The sequence below is a fragment of the Eleutherodactylus coqui genome, chromosome 4, assembly GCF_035609145.1.
Source record: "Eleutherodactylus coqui strain aEleCoq1 chromosome 4, aEleCoq1.hap1, whole genome shotgun sequence".
NCBI lineage: Eukaryota > Metazoa > Chordata > Amphibia > Anura > Eleutherodactylidae > Eleutherodactylus > Eleutherodactylus coqui.
The window spans coordinates 47497006-47521142 of NC_089840.1; the positions used below are offsets into that span (position 1 = coordinate 47497006).

The following is a 24137-nucleotide window of genomic DNA, read 5'->3' on the forward strand; positions in this document are numbered from 1 at the left end:
GCGACTTTCGTGCGCAAACGCTCACCAAAATAGAGCATGCTGTGTTATTTGTTCTGTGTGCGCAAAGTAAGAACCCATTAAAAACAATGGGTTCTATTCTATGCAAATTGCACGCGCAAACACGCCTGTGTGAATACGCCCTTGTACACGCAGCGGACACACTGCACTCCTGTCCAGGCTTCCTGCTGTCTGTGGTTTGGGCAGCATCAACCTGGTCACGGGTTCCATTTATGTTCCCATTGATTTAAATGGGGTTTTTAGGGCTCTCTTTGTCAACGGAGACCCAATGTAAATGGCAAGCTTCTTGTTTGTATCCATTATTAGTTCAGCTTAAGGCCGGCTGCATACGACCTGGTCGGATTCTGCATGCGGGAGCCTGCATTGGAATCTGACCCTATACCCGGCTGGCATCTGCGCGGACCTGTCATTTCCTCTTTTTTTTCTGTATTGTGGATGGTCCGCACAGCGAGATGTGTGAAGAGATTTCACATACGTGCGGGAAGCTGTGTTCAGAGATCCGGCATGAAGTCCCAATAAAATAGCGCAACATGCTGCATTACTTCATCTGGGACAGTTGGGGCCACCATGCCAGATTTACTCCATTATAATCAATGGGGTCCATCTGACTCCGCTTGCATGTGCCGATCCGGTGGTCCCGGTATCTTTGCGGTTTTTGTGCACACCATGGCGCAACTTATTTATGCTGTGTATTCAGCTTTTTTGCATGCGTATCAGCGTGTTTACTGTACTTTTTGGGCACACCGGGCAGTCAATAGGGTCCGCTCAGTACTGTTAGGTTCTGTCCAGACACAAACCTGTTCTGCCGCAGGGATTCCCCTTTCCTGCTCCTTGAATGCAACAGGAAAGAGGAATCCCCAACACAGGTGTGAAACCAACCTTAAATCTGTCATTTTACATCTCTGACCCAACTTCATGAAGGATGACAGATAATTACATCATTGATTCCCTTCATGTAGTTACTGCACCAAGATGGCTTCCCCAACTCTACTGGCTGGCTCTGGGGTCCTGGGTTCAAAGCTGTCAAACAACAACATCTTCAAGGATTTGTTTATACATTGCGGCAGTCCCAAAGCGAACCAGAGCCGTCCGCAGCGGAGAGGAGGGGTACATCGCCTCCTCGGGGATCACGTGTCACAGATACATATAATGTACAGACAGGGGAGAAAGCAGAGGCCTCCAGGATGATATATGGAAGCATCAAATGTGTGTTGTGGTCATCGGTGACTTTTCCCCCCTCCGTCACATTAGCAGTTACCATGGCAACGTGTCTTTGCTTTACAGTTAAAAGTGGCAGCGGCCATTCATGTTTATCACTCGTAAAAGCTTCAAGTTTCAGAAAATAATACATAAAGATGAATTGTATCACTACATATAGTGTGTAGAGATCAGAAAAGTCGACGACCAAATATCTATCTATCTATCTAATATGTATCTATGTCCTATCTATGTATCTATCTATCTATCTATTTATCCATCTATCTATCCATCTATCTATCTCTCTATCTATCTATCTCTCTTATATCTATCCATCTAATATCTATCTATCATCTATCTCATATCTATCTATCTATGTAATTCATATCTATCTATCTCTCTTATATCTATCTATCTATGTATCTCATATCTATCTATCTATCTATCTATGTATTTCATATCTATCTATCTCTCTTATATCTATCCCTCTCTCTTATATCTATCTAACCATCTAATATCAATCTATATAATATCTATCTATGCTTTGTATCTCATATCTATTTATCTATCTATCTATCTATCTCATATCTATCTATCTCTCTTATATCTATCCCTCTCTCTTATATCTATCTAGCCATCTAATATCAATCTATATAATATCTATCTCTGTTATAGCTATCCATCTAATATCTATCTCCTATCTATCTATCTATCTATCTATCTATCTATCTATCTATCTATCTATCTATCTATCTATCTATCTATCTATCTATCTATCTCTCTATCTATTTATCTAATATCTATCTATCTTATATCTGTCTATCTAAAATCCAAAAAAACATAATTCCCAGAGCATGTTGCAATTTGCCAAAAAAAAGTACCATAGAACCAAAAAACCAAAAGTGAGAAAAAATCACCACTAGAAGGAAACACAACTGTGATTATTTATTAATACTCTCTAAAAGTCAGATCGTGCAATCGTAGACTGGATAGTCTTAAAATGCGCCAGATCTATCATAGCGGCTCTGCTGAATGATAAAGCTGCTGAATTTTAAGACTTTCTAATCCACAGCCAGATTCACATGAATGTCTGCGTCTTTGCGTGCACATGAGCAGCGTGTTTTTGCAGAACGAATGTTTTTTTTTCTGCGTATTTTACGTTACCTTTTGCGCCCATTCTCCCAGCCATTGAAATGGCTAATTAGTCTATTCTTTTTCCTGCGCAATTATGTCATGTTTCACACATCCCCTGGCATATTGTGTGCACATTTGCGCATACCCATTGGCTTTAATGGGGAACTTTTGTGCACAAATGTGCAGTAAAATAGAGCATGCTGCATTTTTTCATATGACCGAAATCTGCACAGAAAATAAGCGCATATGAACGAACTAATTGAAATCAATGGGTTCTATTCACTGCATATTGTGCACGCAAATATTTGAGTAAATACACCAACGTGAATCTGGCCTAAGTTTAGACCTTTTATTAGTTGACTTAGTTTAAGCCACAAATTAACACAACATTTTGATGCAATTTGTGGCAATTTGGTGCAATTTAGGCCACACCCCTTTTCAGCCAAGTTGGAAAAACTGTCTGAAAGTGTCTCGAAACACATAGCAAATATGCCAGAAAACTGTCGCATATAGAATAGTAAATCTTGCCCTAGGGCATTTCATAGTTTACGACTGACCTATAGCAAACATGCGGGCACGGCGCTTTTAATTTTTGCTAGAAAAAAAACACAGCTGCATCAAAATGTCAAAAACGTGGCGTTTTTGCGAAAACGTCTGTGTGTGTGAAACCAGCGTTATGGCTGTCTTTATCATGCTTCACCAGGGTCATCTTGTTTTCTCTATCTTCAAGCTCCAACCTTGCACAATCTTCTTCCATTTTAGTATTTCTCTACCACACAAGCAGCTGCAGCGGATGATAAAATCGAAAGCTGAAACCGTGCAGGAAGCAGATGCCGAGTTTTAGGTAAACACCTGCTTATAGCCTTTTTAAACATGTGATATATGTATGTTGCAAGCTTATATATATATATATATATATATATATACATATATATATATATATATATATATATATATATATATACGTATATATATATATATATATATATATACACATACACACACATACATATATATATATGTATGTATATATATATATATATATATATATATATATATATAAGCTTTGATATATATATATACACATACACACACACACATACATACACATATATATGTATATATATAAGCTTTGATATATATATATATATATATTTACACACACACACATATATATATATATATATATATATATATATACACACATCAATATATATATTTATATATATATATATATACATATATGTATAATTTTTTCAATGTAGTATTTTTTTGCCGTTACTTACAGCAAAGGGTTAATAAAAAAAATAGCACCGGACTCCATTTGTCGCTTACACCTCACAGTAATTTTAGTTATTTTTTTTTTAGCATCACTTCCCTTCTAATGTAATTTATTTATTTATATCATCTTTTCCCCAATAAGCGATGTTCTAGAAATCCCAATTATACATCCGCCAGACCCGTCGCCGGTTTGTGCAACCTTTAGTATAAAAATATATATAAAAAGGATAAATTTTAAAAAGAAAAAAGGAAAAACAAAAACCTGTTTCTGCAGTGAAAATAATGGCAGGGGATTCAATCAGCGAGCGCTGGTGGTTTCCGTATCCAAGGTGACAGAAATAGCCCTCTACATTCATCATGTTATATATTACCAACGGATCGATACCAGGGTAGCCATCTGGATACAGGTCGAGAGGGAAGGATCATCAAGCCTTGTGTTTTTCATGTCATTCACAAAGCATTCTGGGAGTTATGAGATGGACGCCTCATCTTGCGTTTTTAGCCCTGCTTTTCTCAGAAGAGAATAAAAGGGCAGAAAATGCCACAATTTTTTTTCTTCTGCAGTAGGAAAGCTTTCCCTTTTGTTATATATATATAGATATCTATCTATCTATATATATCTATATATATATAACATTAAAATTAAAATCTCTCATGGGGCTGTTTTATTATTATTATGGTGCTATATGACACTAAATAAAATAGCAATTGTAAAAATTGTGGGGAAAAAATGTTTTTTGTTTAATCATGTAGATGAAAAAAAATGCTATTTTGTGCTAAAAATTGTAAATGAGATTTTTTAACCTATTTTTAGAAATTCTAGAATAAATCTAAGAACAATACAAAAACCAAAAAAGGAGAACCTATTCTGCTTTATTATCCTTAATGCTTAGTATGAGGGGTTCAGAAGAATATTATCTGCTCTGCTCAAACAAAACGGTCAGCTATAAAATGTAAGAAGAGGCAGAAACAATTCTGGAATGGACACAACATTTATAAAGATACAGTACGTCCCCAAAAAAGAACACAAATTGGTTCATGATACGGAATGGCAAGTACAGATGTACGGTAAGTGTTATGTATGTTTAGCGTAAACCTGTACTTAGAGTTTATTAAAATAAAAAGCGTGAAAAACATCTCTCCACAGCCAGTCCTATATCAGCCACTCTGTGTGCAACATTGTATCGGCTAATAACAGCTGCTTAATAGCATTCCGTCAAATACCGGTCAAGGGAAAAAAAAAGAGACAACGCAGAAGTGTTTGGATTACACTGTGCCATTTCAGAGTAATGATCGGGGTTATATTTAAATTAAAACATTTTATATTAAAAAATGTGAAAAAGTGAGTTTAGAATTTTTTTATGAAAATGAATAAAAAAAATAAGTGAAAAAGTAAAATATTAAATGCAACATTTTAGTCACTGAAGACGGTCCTGCGGGTTCTCAGGACTATGCAGAAACAATTTACAGAAAACTTTTTTATCACGGACCTTCAGAATATGTAAAAGAGGTCAAATCATTGCTTTATTCTTTACTGACTGATCAGTAGATGATATTTGAAGAAATTAATGTTGAAAGGCCCGCTGGCTGTATAATGGCATAGAAGAAATTGAAAATAGGGAGGGAGTCAACTTTTTGTAGAAATGTATGTAGGATATGTTCTGATTTACATGATTAGTGATGAATAAAAGTAAACAAGTTTTACATAGTTATCATTATGTAGAGAAAAGCAGAAAACTAAATCCAAACTAATTGAAAAATTGCTTTAAACAATGAAAAAAATTGTGAAAATTGTGAATTTGCACTCTGGACCTGAGAAATTAGATTTTTTAGATAGATATAAGATAGATAGATATGAGATAGATAGATAGATAGATAGATGTGAGATTCTTAGATAGATAGATAGATAGATAGATAGATAGATAGATAGATAGATAGATAGATATGAGATTCTTAGATAGATAGATATGAGATAAATAGATATAAGATAGATACATATGACATAGATAGATAGATAGATAGATAGATAGATAGATAGATAGATAGATAGATAGATTATATCTACTGCATCTAGAGCTAGAGGATTGTTGCCACACATTAGAGGAAACGTCATTTTATAACCAGCCTCAGTTTTACATTTTCTGGCACTCTTATCATGAAAAGATCCACGTAGGGGGCGAGATGTTGCGCTTCTGGTGATCAGAAGTGCTCAAAAGCACACAAGGAAGTATTATAGAATCTCCCTGTGTTGATCCAATCTTTCCCTAAGGGGTATACGGATATCGACCACGAAGCATCTGCCATAGTATGACCACCATAAGAAAGTAAAGAATAGGGAAATTAAACTGACAGCACTGGGAGCAGGGATTAATGGCAGTGATTACAATATGTATTTTAATAAATAACTCTGTGGCCTTCCCCTGTAAAGCACTAGTGCAGCAGCAGCTTTACCATCTAGTCCATAAATGTATTTTTTGGAATTAATAAAAAGGGCAAAGAAGGACAAATAAAAAAAAGGTTATGGATGACCCCAGCTGTGAGGAACAGGTATTTCAATTAGATTGACTTACAATGAAGATGGGGAGACTAATGGAGGATTCAATCACTCTGTATGCCATAAATACACACATGACCCTCACTAAAGAATGGGTGCATAACAGTACTTTACTGCTACTGATGCAAAGCTGGCTCAATGGTTAGTACTGCGGAGCCACAGTACTGTGGTCCTGGGTTCAAGACCAACTAGGGCAACATCTATGGGATATTATTGTGTATTTTTTCCTGGTTACTCTATCTATCTCATATCTATCTTCTATCTTTCTATCTATCTCATATCTATCTATCTCATATCTATCTATCTATCTATCACATATCTATCTATCTCATATCTATCTCTCTATCTATCTATCTATCTCATATCTATCTATCCCCTATCTATCTATCTATCTATCTATCTATCTATCTATCTATCTATCTCATATCTATCTATCTCATATCTATCTATCTCATATCTATCCATCTATCTCCTATCTATCTATCTATCTATCTCATATCTATCTATCTCATATCTATCTATCTCATATCTATCTATCTATCTATCTCATATCTATCCATCTATCTCCTATCTATCTATCTATCTATCTATATATCTCATATCTATCTATCTCATATCTATCTATCTATCTATCTATCTATCTCATATCTATCTATCTATCTATCTATCTATCTATCTATCTTATATCTATCTATCTAACATCTATTTATCTTATATCTATCTATCTATCTCATATCTATCTATCTAACATCTATTTATCTTATATCTATCTATCTATCTCCTATCTATATATCAAAAAACTGTCAAACATGGAGACATTGTTGTTAAACATTAGAGATGAGCGAACGTACTCGGTAAGGCCGATTTCGCAATCGAGCACCGCGATTTTCGAGTACTTCACTACTCGGGTGAAAAGATTCGGGGGGCGCCGTGGGTGAGCGGGGGGTTGCAGAGGGGAGTGGGTGGGAGAGGGAGAGAGAGAGAGCTCCCACCTGTTCCGCGCTGCTACCCCCCGCTCCACCACCCCACGCCCCGCCCCCCGGCGACCCACGAATCTTTTCACCCGAGTAGTGAAGTACTCGAAAATCTCGGTGCTCGATTGCGAAATCGGCCTTACCGAGTACGTTCGCTCATCTCTAGTAAACATATGTCTTTGTATGTATCTGTCTATGTTATAATAAATACTCTTGCATAAAAAAGAGATAAGTATCACAGAAGAAGTGATACTTCTATAATAGTTTTGTATTTTTTTCTTCAGGAGTATTTACCATCACATAGATTTTTCGTGCTAACACGGTTCCAGGCTACTTGTCTCTCTAGAAGTTTAGCTACCCATTTATTAATTGCAAAACTTACATTTTTAATTGTGAAAAAGCCCCAGGAGGAAATTAAAAGGGGTTTTCCAGGAAATACCTGTCCTCATGATAGGTTATCAATAGTTGATTGGCTAGGGTCCGCCACTTGGGATCCCAGTTGATTAGCAGATTGGACACCCACTGTCAGTGCCACAACACACAGGGAAACAAAGCGGAAGCTTATGCTCTGACCTGTGTAGTGGTCAGTGTTTGAAACTGCAGACACAGCTGTCATTAAGCGTAATGACAGATCTGCCTGCAGTTACAAGCGCTGGCCACTACATAAGCGTCGGAGCAGTGTTTTAGCGCTGACAGCAGGCGCCTGATCTGCTGATTAAGGGGATCCCAAGTGGCAGACCACGGGCGATCATCCATTGATGATAAACGATCCTGAGGACAGGTCATCAATAGTATTTCCTCTACTCATTCTATTTAATCTATCTAATCTTTATCTATTTGTTGACAGTAGAAATACAGTGTTTCCCCCAAAATAAGACCCTGTCTTATATTAATTTTTGCCTTAAAAGAGGCACTAGGTTTTACTTTTGGGGGATGTCTTATTGTACTTACCTAGCAGCCTTGGTCTGCGTTGTCCCCCCGCTGCTCTTCGGAAGGCTTCCTGCATTTCTTGGCTGTGCACAGAAGATCACTTCCTGGTTACAGGATTCATAAATTCCGCCTCCAGGAAGCAATGGCTCTGATTGGTTCTCAAATGCTGCTCAGCCAATCAATGCCGCACTGGATGAACCAATCACAGCCATTGCATTGATTCATTGAGAGCTGCATTAATTGGCTGAGCAATGCTCGAGAACCAATTAGAGCTATCGCTTTCTGGAAGCGGGATTTTATGTATCAGAAAGCGATCTTCTGTGGGCGGCCAAGGACTGCAGGATGCTTCCCGTAGCTCTGGAGAGCAGCGGGAAGGACAAAGACCGAGCCTGCTAGGTAATGTATTGCTTTTTTTAATGTAACGCAGCTAGGGCTTATTTTCCGGGTAGGGCTTATATTTCAAGCCTCCCTGAAAATCCAGAAAAATCAGGGAAGGGCTTATTTTCATGGTAGAGCTTATTTTTGGGGAAATGGGGTAGTTAAAACTGGCAGACAGGTAGAAAGGAAGATGATAGATAGATGGACAGATATGAGATAGATAGATATGAGATAGATAGATAGTCATTAAAATAAAAATCACATAATTCAACCTTAACATAAGTCAAGGAAAGTAAAAGTAAAGTGAAGCACAGAAAGTATTCTGAATCGATCTATGCAAAATTATGCTAGTGTTTATATATGCAAATACATTTGCAGGCATGCATATGCAAATGCCCCAACCAGCATATTTCTGCATATGAAACACTTCCCCATCCACTCACCATAAGTTAAATAGGTTAATTAGGTAGATTTTTGCATATCTAAGTTGCATAACTTTGCATGTACAACTCTCATTTGAATACATTTGTTATGAATAATATGCATATATTTGCATACATAATTTCTATATCTGGCCCTGAGCAAATTGCTTTGTTCTTTTGACTGTTGTAGTAAAATTGCAGAACGGTGATGAAGGTGCAGCATTAAAATAGCGCAGTGACTGACACCAGTGACTCATTCATTCCTCGCATACGCTGCTGATATAATTATATTAAAAATAGATGTGTCTGTGCCGCACAATCTCTTCTTAAAAGGATAGTTCACTTTAATATGATGAACAATGGTTGCTGGTGCCCAAACTACTGAGTTTCTGTGATCTCCCACTCCAAAATAAAGTGACCTCCTGTTTATATATAGATTTTATACCAGTCTAGTATACAAATTACATAGTACAAATAGTGTTGAATAGAAGGTCTTTGCAGCACTGCTTGGTGGACACTGGAGGTACTGCATAGCTTTTTTTCTTAGTGAAAGAATACAATAAATACATGTGGTAGTTATATATTTTATATATATATATATATATATATATATATATATATATATATATATATATATTAATTACCTGTAGGTGCATAAAGTATACAGCCATGTAATCTCCATGGGCAAGCTAGAAAGCTAGTACCGCTACCCTCTCCATAGAAATGATGAATCAAGTATACCGCTGCTTCCCGCTCTTTCCATGTAAATGATTTAGGCATGGCTAATGCTATCTGCATGCCTGTTCATGTAAGTTATGTAGGCAGAGATACCACTGTCGCCCTGTCTCTCCCTGTAAATGATGTTGGTATATATTACTGTCTCCATATATCTCCCCATAAATTATATAGTACAGATAGACAGTACTACCTCCCTGTAAATGATGAAGGTACAGATAGTACTACCTCCATGTCTCTACCTCGAAGTTATGTAAGCACAGATAACAGTGCCTCCCTGTCTTTAGGCAGAGATACTACTGTCTTTAAGCAGAGATAGTACTGGCTCCCTGTAAGTGATATAGGCACAGTTAGTATTGCTTCCATGTAAATGATGTAGGCACAGATAGTACTGCTTCCCAGTCTCTTCCAGTAAGTGATATAGGCATAGATAGTACTGCCTCCCTGTAAGTGATGTAGGCACAGATAATACTGCCTCCCTGTCTCTCCCTACATGTGATGTAGGCACAGCTAGTACTGCCTCCCTCTAAGAGATACAGGCACAGATAGTACTGCCACCCTGTCTCTCCCTTTAAGTAATGCCTCCCAGCCTCCACTTGTGTGAGACCTGCTGCAGCCTCAATCATTCATTTATCCATCATTTAGCAATGAAGGCAGGGACTTTCTAATCGAAAAAGCTTTCCTGTGGGGCTAAGAAACTGGAAGTTGACTATTCCATAAAATGGATTATTCTGTAATTAATAGGACTGTATAGCAGTATATATCTGTATGCATTTTTTTAGGGGGGTATATTAATGTTTCAGTCCATTTTAACACTTCACTTTTACATCGCAACTTAAAGGGGATGTATGAAAATAGACTCTTACCTATCCATACGATAGGTAATAAAAGTCTAATCTGTGTGTATCTCCCGCTGAGACCCCCACTGCTCCTGAGTCCCCCCTCTCTCACTTACTGCGGACTCAATGCACCCCCCACAGTGAGAAGAAGCTTAAATGGAGTGGCAGTAGCACTCCATTCATCTTCAATAGGACTGCCGGAGATAACTCAGTGCTTGTATTCGGCTATTTCTGTCCGCCTTATTGAAATGATAGGTGCAGCACTGAGCATGTGCGACCACCGCTCCATTCAATCTCCACGTCACTGTGGGAGGGTGCAGTGAGTGGGACTCAAGACTTGTGGGGGTCTCAGCAGTGAGATCCTCATTAATCCGACTTTTAGCACGTATCCTATGGGTAGGTAACAAAAGTCTATTTTGGTTCAGATCCTTTAAGTGCTACCTTATCTATAACATACATGATGTATACAAAAGATCTACATGCTGTATCTGTACTGAAGGCTGCAAACTGGGATTTGACACTAATGAGCAATGAAGATTGGAATTTGTATTGGCATTTCTCGTTTCCACTCACTAGGAGGCAGTGTAACCCAGATTGAATACTATATGAGCTTCCTGCAGTTTCAAAAACACCAACCTTCAAGTAGAATGCCTGCAGCGATGCTTTATGATTCAATTGTATCTTCCACCTTCTCACATAAAACTTCAGTGCAGACATAATAGTCGCGGTAACCTTTACTTGTGAATTATGTGAACTAGGAACATTTCCACTTGATGTTAAGCAATCAGTACTAGTGACTGCCATAATCTGCAGCAATAAACGCTGACTCCAGAACAAGGATGGAGACCATGGCAGACAAGATGCTTCTGTATGGCCAGAGCTTCTCCTTAATGGGATTTTGACATGTCTACTCCCTGCTTCCAACCACAAGATCTTGCCCACCATTGAGTCATAGTGTAGGAATCATACTATGAGAGTTTTGACTCACAGTTGAGTAGAAGTAAATGGTAAATGTTGTGTAAGTCTCTTAGAATTATTTACCTCCTTGTCTTTCCATGTAAATGGTATATGCACAGATAATACTACCTCCCTGTCTTTTCATATAAATGATGTAGACACACATTATTGTCTCCCTGTTTCACCCTGTAAATGATGTAGGTACAGATAGTACTGCCGTCATGTCTCTTCCTGGACACTACTGCCTCCCTGGTTCTCCCTGTAAATGACGTAGGCACAGATAGTGCTACCTCCTTGACTTTCCATGTAAATGATACAGACACATATTATTGCCTCCCTGTTTCTCCCTGTAAATGATGTAGGCACAGAGAGTACTGCCTGTCTGACTTTTCATTTAAATTATGAACATTTAGATAATACTGCTTCCTTGTCTCTCCATGTAAATTCTGTAGATACAGATAGAAATGCCTCCCTGTAAGTGATATATGTAATATATATTACTGCATTCCTGTCCCTCCCTGTAAATAATATAGGCACAGATAGTACTGCCATCTTGTCTCTTCCTGTAAATGATGTAAGTACACATACACTAGAACTACCTCACTGTCTCTCCTTGTAAGTGATGCAGACACAAAGTACTGCCTTCCTGACTTTCCATGTAAATGATATATGCACAGATAGCACTGCCGGCCTGTCTTGCCATGTAAACAATGTAGGCACAGGTAGTACTGTATCCCTGCCTCCTCCTGTTAATGATATAGGTACAGAAGACACTGCCTCAGTATCTCATCTGGTAAAGGATGTAGGCACAGACAGTACTGCCTCCCTGTCTCTCCTTGTATATCATGCAGGTATAACTAATACTGCCCCCTGAACCACCACATAAATGATGTAGGGTTTCCAGCTTATAATATGCATGTTTTATTAAAGGGGTATAGCCAGCCAGTTTTCCAGCGCCCGCTGCTCAGCACACTGCAGGTGGAAAAAAAGCATTATATGGCATCCATTAAAATCAATAGGCTTCATGTAATGCAAGAATGCCAGAGGTCTTCCAGAGCATTGACCTTTTCAATAGCTCTGTGCTTATTATAAAGACCATGCTGTTCTATATATACTATTAGATCATACGGATGTCAAAGGTAGTGCTGCTAAGTAAGAGGCCATATATTTGCATGAACACCACCAAGTCATTCTACATTTTCCCTTTAGCTGTCACTGTAGAGAAAATGTGTCACCGGACAAGATTTATCCCAGCGATCACTGCAGGTTGGTTGACTCCTAGATCAACCAAACACTGAAGTGATCTATAAAAATGAGGTAAAACCATTTATGTGTATATGTAGACATTGTATTACTAATGCGCATCTTACCCTACAAAGACCTACAAATCACACTGATGCAAATGAGCTAATCCAAAATTCGGAATGAGAAAGTAGCCATCATCAGATGTTCATTTCATTTTGGAGGTCAGATAAGTTCTCAAGAGAAAAAGAATGGGCATCATTAAAGGGGTTTTCCAGGATTCCAATATTGATGGCCAAAATAAGTCATCAATATCCGACCAGTGGGGTTCTGCTATTTGGACCCAGACCTACAGCTGTTTGAAGAGGCTTCAGCAGTCAGATGAGCACCGCAGCCTCTTCTCAGGCCTGTAGTATCATGTTCATTGGTCATATGGCCTAAGAACAGCTCAGTTTTATCCCGTTCAAGTGAATGAGATTGAGTTGCTATACCATACACAGCCACTAGGGAATGTACGGCGCTGTGCCTGCTAAACAGTGAAGTCATCACCAGAGATTATCAGCAATCAGTTGTTCTCTGGGCCAGTGCGCTTTTGCACTGAGCTGATTGAAATTAATGGGAACTTGGTCTGCAATATCAAGCTTCACCTGTTGTGATGCCGGCCACAATCTGAAGGTTGTGCACGATTGCGGCGCCGTCGCATGTGTTCTGTCATTCGGCACTGACACCGACATTAACATACATCTGCCTATGTGGGGTTTGATTGGCTGGTGGGGAGGTGGTTACCCCAGCCAGCCAATCATCCATTATTATAGTATATTTCTTCCAGCCCCTCCTCCCAGAGGGTGCCGCATTCTCCTGGTGTAAACCTCCATCAGATAAGCTTGCAGTGTTAGTACTTATTGGTTAGCATTTTCATCTCTGGACTTTTGCGGTAATCATGATTTACATCTGTCTATTATCACCCTCCTCGTCACCACCTAGGGACAGTCTAGGTTTCCCCAGGTTCTGTAAGTGGGTCTATCCTCGTCAGAACGATTACCTCGCTTTTTAGGTAGGGTTTTTCTTGTATTAGAATCTTAGGGTGCATTTTTCCCCATTCCCCTCCTTAGTTTTGTTTTACTTCTTACTTTTTGTTCTCCACGTTAGTGATTGAGTGTATATTCGTCCTTTTGGGGCAGTTCTTTGTCCTCCAGCTCCTCCGGAGTGGGAATGGAGTTGGCTACTCCCTGCAGAAATCAGGGAAGTGCTTGAACATACCAGCCCAGTGAACAGATAATCGTCGGGTTTCCCAAGTGCGAACCCCCACCAATCAGATAGTAAGGACTTATCTTGAGGTGAGGAGGATAGATCATTAATATCTTAGTCACAGAAAATCCCTTTAAAGGAGACCCCATGCTCAGGACCCCCTGTAAGAGGAAGTCCTGCTATCGCTCTAGACAACTTGCCATGAGTCATTATACTACAATCAATTCAGTATCTGCCATATTATACAGAATTAACCCTTCCCAACCCAATTTTCCTGCCACCCGCACGCTCCCCAGCCCATATTTATTTTGGATGGGAAAGCCTGTTGTGGATTCCGTGGAATTACTTAACAGAAACACATAAAAATGTACTGTCATGATGATTTTATTAGCAATTTTTTGAAAATTAACTCTTTGCAATTGAGTTTCATCCTTTTGTCTGACATTAAGATTTCCAAGCATAGCTCCAATATCGAAACAAGGGCCGACACATGTTTCTAAAGTTATGCAGGACAGCTCTCCGATGTTGGAGTCTGTTCTGCATATGTATGTTACATCGGATCGCTGCCCTGTATACTGTAGCATACATATGCAGAACAGCCTCTAACATCGGAGCTCTGTCCTGCATAGTGTTAGAAACACGCGTCGGACATCGGAGCTATGGAGGGAAATCTTAAAGGGGTTGTCCCGCGGCAGCAAGTGGGTCTATACACTTCTGTATGGCCATAATAATGCACTTTGTAATATACATTGTGCATTAATTATGAGCCATACAGAAGTTATAAAAAGTTTTTTACTTACCTGCTCCGTTGCTAGCGTCCTCGTCTCCATGGTGCCGACTAATTTTTGGCCTCCGATGGCCAAATTAGCCGCGCTTGCGCAGTCCGGGTCTTCAGCAGTCTTCTATGGAGCCGCTCGTGCCAGAGAGCGGCTCCGTGTAGCTCCGCCCCGTCACGTGCCGATTCCAGCCAATCAGGAGGCTGGAATCGGCAGTGGACCGCACAGAAGAGCTGCGGTCCACGAAGACAGAGGATCCCGGCGGCCATCTTCAGCGGTAAGTATTGAAGTCACCGGAGCGCGGTGATTAAGGTAAGCGCTCCGGTAAACTTTCTTTACTTCCCTGCATCGGGGTTGTCTCGCGCCGAACGGGGGGGGGGGTTGAAAAAAAAAAAACCCGTTTCGGCGCGGGACAACCCCTTTAATGTTGAACCAAGGCGGACACTGGATTGAAAAGGGTTAGCAGGCAGCATTTATAACAGCTGATCAAAAAGGGGTGACTTATTTGGACAACCCTTTCCCCTTGAAGACATGAGAAAACTGGAATGAGGTCTTAAGACACAGCTTCTGCTTCATAATAAGACAAATAATTAAATATTTTACGTGGAAGGTATCGGGGGAAGCGCTTTATGGCAGGGAGAAAATGAAAAACATTCTCAGGGCTGCAGCATTAAACTGAGAATGAGAGTTTTCTGTCTGAAATGGACGGTGACATAAATTTTCATTTTCCTTATCTCTCTTTTTCCCTATTGAGCTGTCTTGGTTTTAATATGAAATCCAGACTCTGCCGAGCCCCCCACCCCGGGCTCCGGTATACTACTGATCCTTAGAGGAATCTGCAGCATGAAACCACTCGTGTCAACTACAGTTTTGCACACAATGAGATTAACCCTTTCCAATCCACTGTCTGACCTCTGAAGACATTATGATTTAAGGCTGTATGGCTCCGATGTTGGAAGACGTCCGTCGGGGTTCCCTTACTATATATTGCCAGCCTCTCTGCTGTCAGAGCCTATCCAACGTGTCACCTCATGCAGTATTGGCTTTAGCCAGCAGATAGCGCCGTTGTATAATGGCAGAAAAAGAGCAAGCCCCCCAGGAAAACCAGGATGTAAATTGGATTGAAAAGGGTTAAGGCCGCCTTCAGACAAGTATATTTCTGCTCCATATTAGGTCCGTAATGTGGAGCTGATATAAATCTATGTATCTATTTACATGGCCAAATTTTTCATGGCCGTTTTTTAAAAGCGAAAAATACACTATTTTTGTCCGTTTTTGCTTCCTTTGATATTTTCTATAGGGTAAATAGGGATCAGCATTTATCCAGCGCGATATAAAACCAATGACAGTAAATACAGAAGCAAATACTGATGACATACGGTTGTAATGTCATCTGTAACACGCTCATACTATGGACAGGTTACCATACGCTTGTGTAAATCTGGCTTAAGGGGGTATTTCCAACATGTATGGCATATCCATACATTAGATGAATTAGGTCGCTCTTAGTGACAGCAAGCAGAGGTCTTACACATAACAAGCAAGGAATAGGAGAGAATTGCAGAACGTATCAGTGATGAAGGTTCATTGCTATACAGGGTGATTCAAAAAGAATGGTTATTAGGGCCATATATTTCCATAGGAGCCTGTGTGCCAGAAAATTAAAGGTACTGTTTCAATCAGCATAAAGTCCCACATATCACAATATACTGGGGCTCATTTATACGCCAGTTTCTGGCGTAAAAAAAAACTCAAAAGTTTTTGCGCAAGCCAGTCTTTGCACAAAAATTTGCTACTTTTCTTCATTCTGCGCCACTTGTTTAAAAAAAAATTAAATAATGGGTGGGAGTTGTTGGTAGGGGGTGTGGCTTCCCATACAGATTTATCTATATATCTGACCTCAGTGTATGCCGGCGGGCGCTGCCTGGTTAACCCATTTGACTTTCTGCTCGAAGCTTGCCCAGTAGAAATCACAACACGGTGAAGATGCCCACTGGGTCGTGCCATTACCATAGATTCTCCATGGTCGCTACGCCTTGCTAGATTTTTCATGTTAGTTGTTAATAAGGCTGAATCTTAAATTGCAGCCACAAACATGTATATATTACTCACTTAGTGGGGGATGGACTGCGCAGGTAGCGGGCTTGAACGGCCAGAACATCATCATCCTCGTCACCCTTATCAGGGACCACTTGCTCATTGTCTTGGTCTTGTCCGGACGCCATGGCGGCTCACTGAAAAGAGAAATTAATAAAACATTGGAAGAAGCTGAAAGGTAACCATAATGTACACCAGTGGTCTCCTACCTGTGGCTCTGCAGAGGTCGTGAGACTACAACTCCCAGCATGCTCAGGTTCATAATTGCTGGAGGCCACAAACATGACTCTGATGCGACTGCAGGGGGTAAAAAAAATCACAACACGAGCAGCAAGAAACAGGAGATGTAGTCTATAGTAACCCAGAATATTCTGACCACCACTTATTGAATGATCACATGAATGACACTGCCATCTTGTGGTCATAGGGGGTACTGCACAGCTGCTTTTGATAGAACTTCTTTAATAGATTATTTTTCATTGTTTTTCTAGGTTGGTCGAAGTGTAGTCATAGGATTCAATTCAAACAGCTCCTCAGCTATTGCTCTCTCCCTTCCTTCAACAGTTTGGCTGGACCAATCTCAGATCACTATAGTGTTCTACAAAAATGTAGATTTGGATCAGTAATACCATTGACAGTTCTGTGATGCTGCTGTAATACAGACTGTATGACACTGCCAAGGTTTCCAGGATAATATGTATGTATTACACGGGTGCAGAGGAATCAATTGCGCCAGCTGCTGATGCTTTAAGGGGGACCCAAAGATCCCTCCATCACGTAAGAAGTCAGCAGTATTATAAATGATACATGGTAGATGGGGGTCCGATTACAGATTTTGAACTGCGGCTCATGAGCTTTTAAGTGATTGTGAAGGAAGTTGACCCCCTTCCAACTAGTTGAATGAGCCATGGAGAGCACTTCAGCCTCTTCTCTGGCCTGTTATGTCACATTCATTAGTCACATGACTTCTCTGCAGCTTAGTCCCATTCAAATGAATAGGATTGAGCTGCAATACCAGGATACTGCACAGTGTATGGCACTGTGCTCAGAATACAATAAAGATGCCACACTGCTCACCAAACTGCTACAGCCCCTCCAAACAGCTGATCCCCCACAAATGTGAAATTGATACCCAATCCTGAGGAGTCAGCATTATGCCGAGCTCACATTTGCATCGAACGTTGATGGGAAGAATACACATTGCAGCGTACATCACTCTTCCCAACCAAATGGCTAACACCATGGCGCAAGGGTACACAACTTTTTCTAGTCTGAGGGCCGCATTACCATACTGAACCGCTTGCAAGGGCCACCAGGGTATTACAATCTGAAACATTCATGGTATATCCTAAGTATATACCATAATAAAAAGAAGTAAGTTCCACTTCCAGGACTCCCACCTGATGGGAGAATAGGGGTCATCTTCCCCCGCAATCAGCACTGCACAGAAGAGGAGATAATGCAATTGGTACTCTCCATTGTAGATGATGAGGTCACGGTCTGGCATTTCATAAGTCCTATAAACTACAATGTAGACTGCTGCATGTATATATAATGTCTCTAACCCATATACTCATTTTTGGAGTGCCAAACAGGTCAAAAAACGTTATTCTCCTAATATATATAAGACCCAGATATGGCTACACAGTGCACCCTTAGTACTTGTTAAACTACTATCGACCACTTGTCAGTTAGTATGTGAGTGCTTCTGATGCTCCACCTCTGGTGATGTCATCGAAGGTCCTACGACACTTATAAAACACAGAACCTGACCGACAGAAGAACAACACAGTTAGGGCTCTTGAAAAAGGGAGGACAAAAAAATAACAAAATGAAAATACAACTAAGCCGTTATTATCTCAGACACAACTCAGCGGTCCTGACAGAAGACACCGACCTACCATCACCACAGAGATCCGGTGGGCTGAAGGACCTGTGGTGACATCACTGCTCTGGGAGGAGCCATTGTGCAGTTTGGTAAAAAGTACTGTATACTGGATAAACCAACAGCAGCTACTACCAGGACCTGTGATGACATCACCATCATGTGATCACCTGTGTGGGTGGAGTCAGGGATCACATGACCAAGGGCTCATCACTGTATCCAAGAGTCTGGTGATGTGTGGAAATCAGGATGGATGTGGATGTAGCAGAGCTGTGTGTGTCATGTGTATGAATCAGGATGGATGTAGAGTAGAGTAGAGCTGTGTGTGTCGTATGTGAATCAGGATGGATGTAGTAAAGCTGTGTGTCTGATGTGTGGGAATCAGGATGCAGCAGAGCTGTGTGTGTCATCTGCTGTGTGTGTAATGTGTGGGGTCAGGATGGATGTAGTAGAGTTGTGTGTGTGATATGTGGGGATCATAATGGATGAACCATGTAGCAGAGCAGTGTGTAGAATGTGCTGTGTGTCAACAAAAAATAGTGTAGAGCAGCAACATAGGTGCAAAAACACAACACAGACACTGGTACTATAATTTCCTAATATATAGGATACCAAGACATGACTACACAATGCACCCTTAGTACTTGTCCTAATATATAGGGACCCAGACATGACTACACAGTGCACCCTTAGTACTTGTCCTAATATATAGGGACCCAGACATGACTACACAGTGCACCCTTAGTACTTGTCCTAATATATAGGGACCCAGACATGACTACACAATGCACCCTTAGTACTTGTCCTAATATATAGGGACCCAGACATGACTACACAGTGCACCCTTAGTACTTGTCCTAATATATAGGGACCCAGACATGACTACACAGTGCACCCTTAGTACTTGTCCTAATATATAGGGGCCCAGACATAACTACACAGGACACCATTAGTACTTGTCCTAATATATAGGAGACCCAGACATGGCTACATAGTGCACCCTTAGTACTTGTCCTAATATATAGGCGACCCAGACATGACTATTGTTAAGTTTGTGCATCTGGGACATGTGGTTCCACAGGCTTCCTTGTGCACACTCTCTCAGGTAGGAGTTAATTGGGCTGGGTGTGGTATTCTCCACCAGCCAATCCCCTTTGTCTGAAGCAGATAAATACCAGCAACTCTTGTGAGAGATTGTTGGCCATTTTAGTGCTTTACTCTGTGTTGAGCCCACTCACAGCTAGTATGTTTGCATGCTTGTATGTAGTGTTCCTCTCTCCTTCCCTGAAGACGGTCTGGACACCTGCTGTCCCTCCCCTCCTTGCGGTCTGGGGTGCATGCATTGTGTAGTGTGTGGTATGGTGACCACACTGGTGTAGCTGACCAACAGGTTTCTCCCTGTCCCTGGGCAGGCGTGGCCCCCAGACGTCTGATGTCCTATGTGTGCGTCAGATGGGTGATGCTTGACACTGTTCCCTATGTCAGCCTGGCATGGCTCTCTATTTCCCTGGTGTGAAGACACTTGGACTAGCTATGGTTGTCCATCTTTATGCATGTGAGCTCTGGGTGGGGTTCCTGTTATATGTTGTATAGGTCTGTGCAGGTGGCCAGACATGTGCTTTATGTGCAGTCTTGTTCTATGTGGTTTGCATTACATTATGTGTTGGTGTGAACAGCGACGTGTTTTGTGTGTCTGTACAAGTGGCCAGATGTGCTGTATGTGCAGTCCTGTTCTGTGTTCATTGTGTGTGAACAGTGTTGTGTCCTATGTGTGTTCACTGTATAGTGCATCTCTCCAGGCTCCTGATCACAGATAGCTAGGTCCCAGATGAAGACAGTGGGGCCAACCTTATTGGGACGAGCACCCCGCTTTTAGGCAGGGATTCCCCACTTTCCCTGATTAGTAAGGGACAGGGTTCCTTCCATCTTTTACCTGGAGAGGTGCAATTTGTCAGTGCAATACTATGTGTGTGATTGCAGTTTTAAAATGCACACTTGCGCCCGTTCTGAGGAGTGGCGCTTTAGTGCACCGAGCGAACGTAACAACTACACAGTGCACCCTTAGTACTTGTCCTAATATATAGGGGACCCAGATATGGCTATACAGTGCACCCTTCGTATTTGTCCATTCCTGTTGCCCTGCTATGTGACACTCCTTTTCACCTTGACATAGAAACATCTGGGCAGCCACGCATAGATATTTGTGTGTCCAGATGATTGGGGCAGCACAGAATGGCATTGTGGGTTGCATGTTGTGCCCCCCTGGCATGGCGGAGCCTTGACAGACCCTATTATAGTCAACAGGGTCCATCCAGCCCCCCTGGTGTTAATCATATGATGGATTCGCCATTCTATCATTAATAGTTTTCTGGTCCTATGACAGAACAGTAAATTGGAAATGTGCAGGTGAACTCGGCCATACGGGCCTCTGGGAACTCACCGTATGGCATCACAATTGATAATCAATCGTAAGCACCAGTTTTGTCATTGATTATCACCTTTGTTAGCACTAAGCAATTATTAGCTTTGCCCAGAAACAAGCGAATCATGGTAATAATTACTAAAAGTAAGGTTGCTACGCAGGAGCATTTTGGTCTGTATTTACAAATGTACCAAAGGACACTACCAGGAATCCAACCAGGGACCTCCTGCACTCCAGTCAGCAACTCTCACTACTGAGCCATCCAATCCCCACCTGACTCTCTGACTTGTTCCTGCAAACCCAGCCCCTGTCCTGACCCCACCTCTGTTCCTAATTAGGCTTCAGCTTTGATCAGGCTTCTCTCCTCCTCCACAACAAGCGAACCTGAGACCACCTCATACTGAACTCTGGCTTTCCTCCAAACAACGATACCCGCCTCCTTCACTGTACTGCGAACCTTAGACCACCTGATACTGACCTCTGGCTTCCACCTAACTACTCCGTAGACCTGCATGGTAACTACACCTGTGGTTCCATACCAAACTTGGCGCCATAAACGCTACACGCTCTTTGAAAAATGTATGTAAAAACGTATGCGTTTTTTAAAAATGCAAATTTGTTTTACGTTTTTAATAAATGTTAATTATTCTCAGTGACTTGCAATGCAAAATGTGTTTTGTCTTTACAATGCATTTGTAAATACAGGGAGGGGTCAAGAGGGATGTTATCTCTCCTTAAGGAGAGCACCCAAAAAGTGTGTGTTGACACTAAGGGGTAAGTGGGTCGGGGAAGAGGGCATCATCTCTCCCCAAGAAGAGCACCCAGAAGAGGTGTGAGAAGACACCTGAGAGGAGAGTGAGGAGACCTATAAGGCCATGCATGTTCCCCTGGGTAATTCATGCAAATAAGGAAAATGGAACAGTGCCTCTGCAGCGCCACCTATTGGATGGCAGCATTTCTTCAAATCAATGTATGACTCTTTAACAAGTCTGTAAAACAACGATTGGGAATAGGAAACCAAGCCAGAAAAACCATACACAGAAAGCTGTTTCGGGGTGTTTCGCCCTTTATCAGTGTGCAGTAGGTTTCTGGCTTGGCTGGTAAGAGGCCCATGATGTGGATTAAGAGGGCTGTTGTCTCTCATTAAGGACAGCATCCAAAAAGTGTGTGGAGACACCTAGGGGGTGGGAAAATACGGGCAAAAATGTTGCTCTCTAATGCGCCATTGTATTAATAATTGATTATATTGATGATTGCAAATGAAATTTGATGATGATTGAGAGTGATGATTGCCGGTAATTATGGTGATTGTACTGATATTGTTTGAGGTTTATGAGGGTGCTGCGGATAACTGCATGCGGATCATCTGTAATTGCTGGAATGCTCCTAGACTTGGTATTGTTTCAACTGGCAAGTCTTGATGCAGCCTGGGAATTAGCAGCGATCCGCATGTGGTTACCGCAGATAACCCGCAGTATATTCAGGCAGCCTAAAAATGGCTGATGCTAATTATTACATTGCCCCTGCTGATGATGATTAAGGTGGTATTGATAATTAATTACAAATACAATTATGAATTATCAATAAATTACAGTATAATTTATATTAACCGATGATCAATGAAGGTAACTGATGATTAAGGATGATAATAGATGATGGGAATTGATGATTATAATTAATGATTGAGCATGATAATGATAATAGAATAATAATGATGATTGATAATTAACTAATGATGGTAACTGAGGATGGTGGAGGACAATAATTGGTCATGGTAAGGCTGCGTTTGCGACTGAAACCCCTCCTGGTTGTGTCTGTCGATAGCGCACAATCTTGCCGACAAGACCGATTGTGTGACCATTGGCGGCCACTGGTGGGCGGGGTGTCAGCCCCAAGCATCTTTAGCAGTGTGGGAACACAGCCTAATTGCTGATGATGATCGATGTTTGAGGATGATAATGATAGTAATCGATGAAGGTTATTGATGATTATTATGCTAATGGCAATACTTTCTCACTGTTCAAGATATGGTGAAACAAGATTCAGGATATGATGCAGCAGATGGAGTAACCAGAGTATATAGTAGTTATTTAGGAACTCAAAAATAAAAGCGAACAATGGAGGAGTATTATATAAAGAATTGAATGTTCCCCCTAGATGATCTAGACACAATGCAGTATCAACCAGAACGCAGCAATGCCCTCTAAGCAATATCTGCTTTTCAAGGGCTGGTATGGTAGAAATAGAATGCTGAGTTCAAAGCACAACACACAGTCTCTCCCGCTGAAGACATATACAATTGTTTCCTATTTCCCATGTACTGCAGTGTCTTCGTTCCGAGATATGAAGTGTGCCAGATGTCTCTCACAACTCGCACTCTCAATGCCAGGAGGGTTTGGTGCAGCAGGCCTACTGGACAGCTATTCCTGTTCCTCTTGGTGTACACACCTAAAGTCTCAGCTGAGGCCAGTCTCACTTACGGTTTTATGCATAAGAGTCACCGCTCCTATCGACCCAAGAGATCCTGCAGCAGTGTTCAGGGTCGGGAGTGGGAGGATTCTGCATGTGGGATCTCACAGCGGAATCAGACCCTCTTCTGGCCGGTGACCCTCCGCGTACCTGTCCAGATTGGTCTTCGGTAAGCTGCGGATGTGCCGGCCGGCACCAACATGCGCAGTGCAGAGTATGCCATGCCATCATGCCAGCAATGATGCAGATCTGCAGCGATTTCTAAATTGACATTTTGAAATCGCTGCTGGTCGAACGGCCTCCATCGACTGCAATGGAACCTGCCCGTGCGGTCCTGCATGAAAATAGAGCATGCGGCGATTCTTCCTCTGCGAGCGGAAATCGCAAGTGATTTCCGCTCATGTGTGTGGAAGAATCATTTTACATTGCATGCTATGGACAGACATTGCTGCGGAATCCCTGGCCAGACCCCCGCCGCACAAAAAATCCACCCGTGTGCATTGGACCTCAGGCTTTGGAGTCGAGGCTTTTGTTTAACCCCTTACTCTGTGCCGAATTCATTCTGCGTCGGTTCCAAGT

The 24137-nt window shown here is 41.3% G+C and overlaps 1 protein-coding gene and 1 long non-coding RNA gene across 3 annotated transcripts in view; one reads left to right on the forward strand and one right to left on the reverse strand.

The window, feature by feature from the left end:
- The window catches only part of STYXL2 (serine/threonine/tyrosine interacting like 2), a 56114-nt gene that overhangs the window by 23177 nt on the left and 8800 nt on the right, over window positions 1-24137 (reverse strand). The window contains exons 2-3 of one of the 2 annotated variants that reach the window (XM_066599381.1): window positions 16992-17079; window positions 16798-16919 (exon numbers count right to left, since the gene is read on the reverse strand). In XM_066599381.1, the coding sequence (XP_066455478.1) occupies window positions 16798-16910 (113 nt within the window). In that variant the 5' untranslated portion in view covers window positions 16911-16919; window positions 16992-17079. The remainder of the gene's footprint in view (window positions 1-16797; window positions 16920-16991; window positions 17080-24137) is intronic. The other variant, XM_066599382.1, reaches the window with a different exon arrangement.
- LOC136625293 (uncharacterized) lies at window positions 4500-21748 on the forward strand. The gene is made up of 2 exons (XR_010792532.1): window positions 4500-4698; window positions 21428-21748. It is a non-coding gene; the product is annotated as an uncharacterized lncRNA (long non-coding RNA).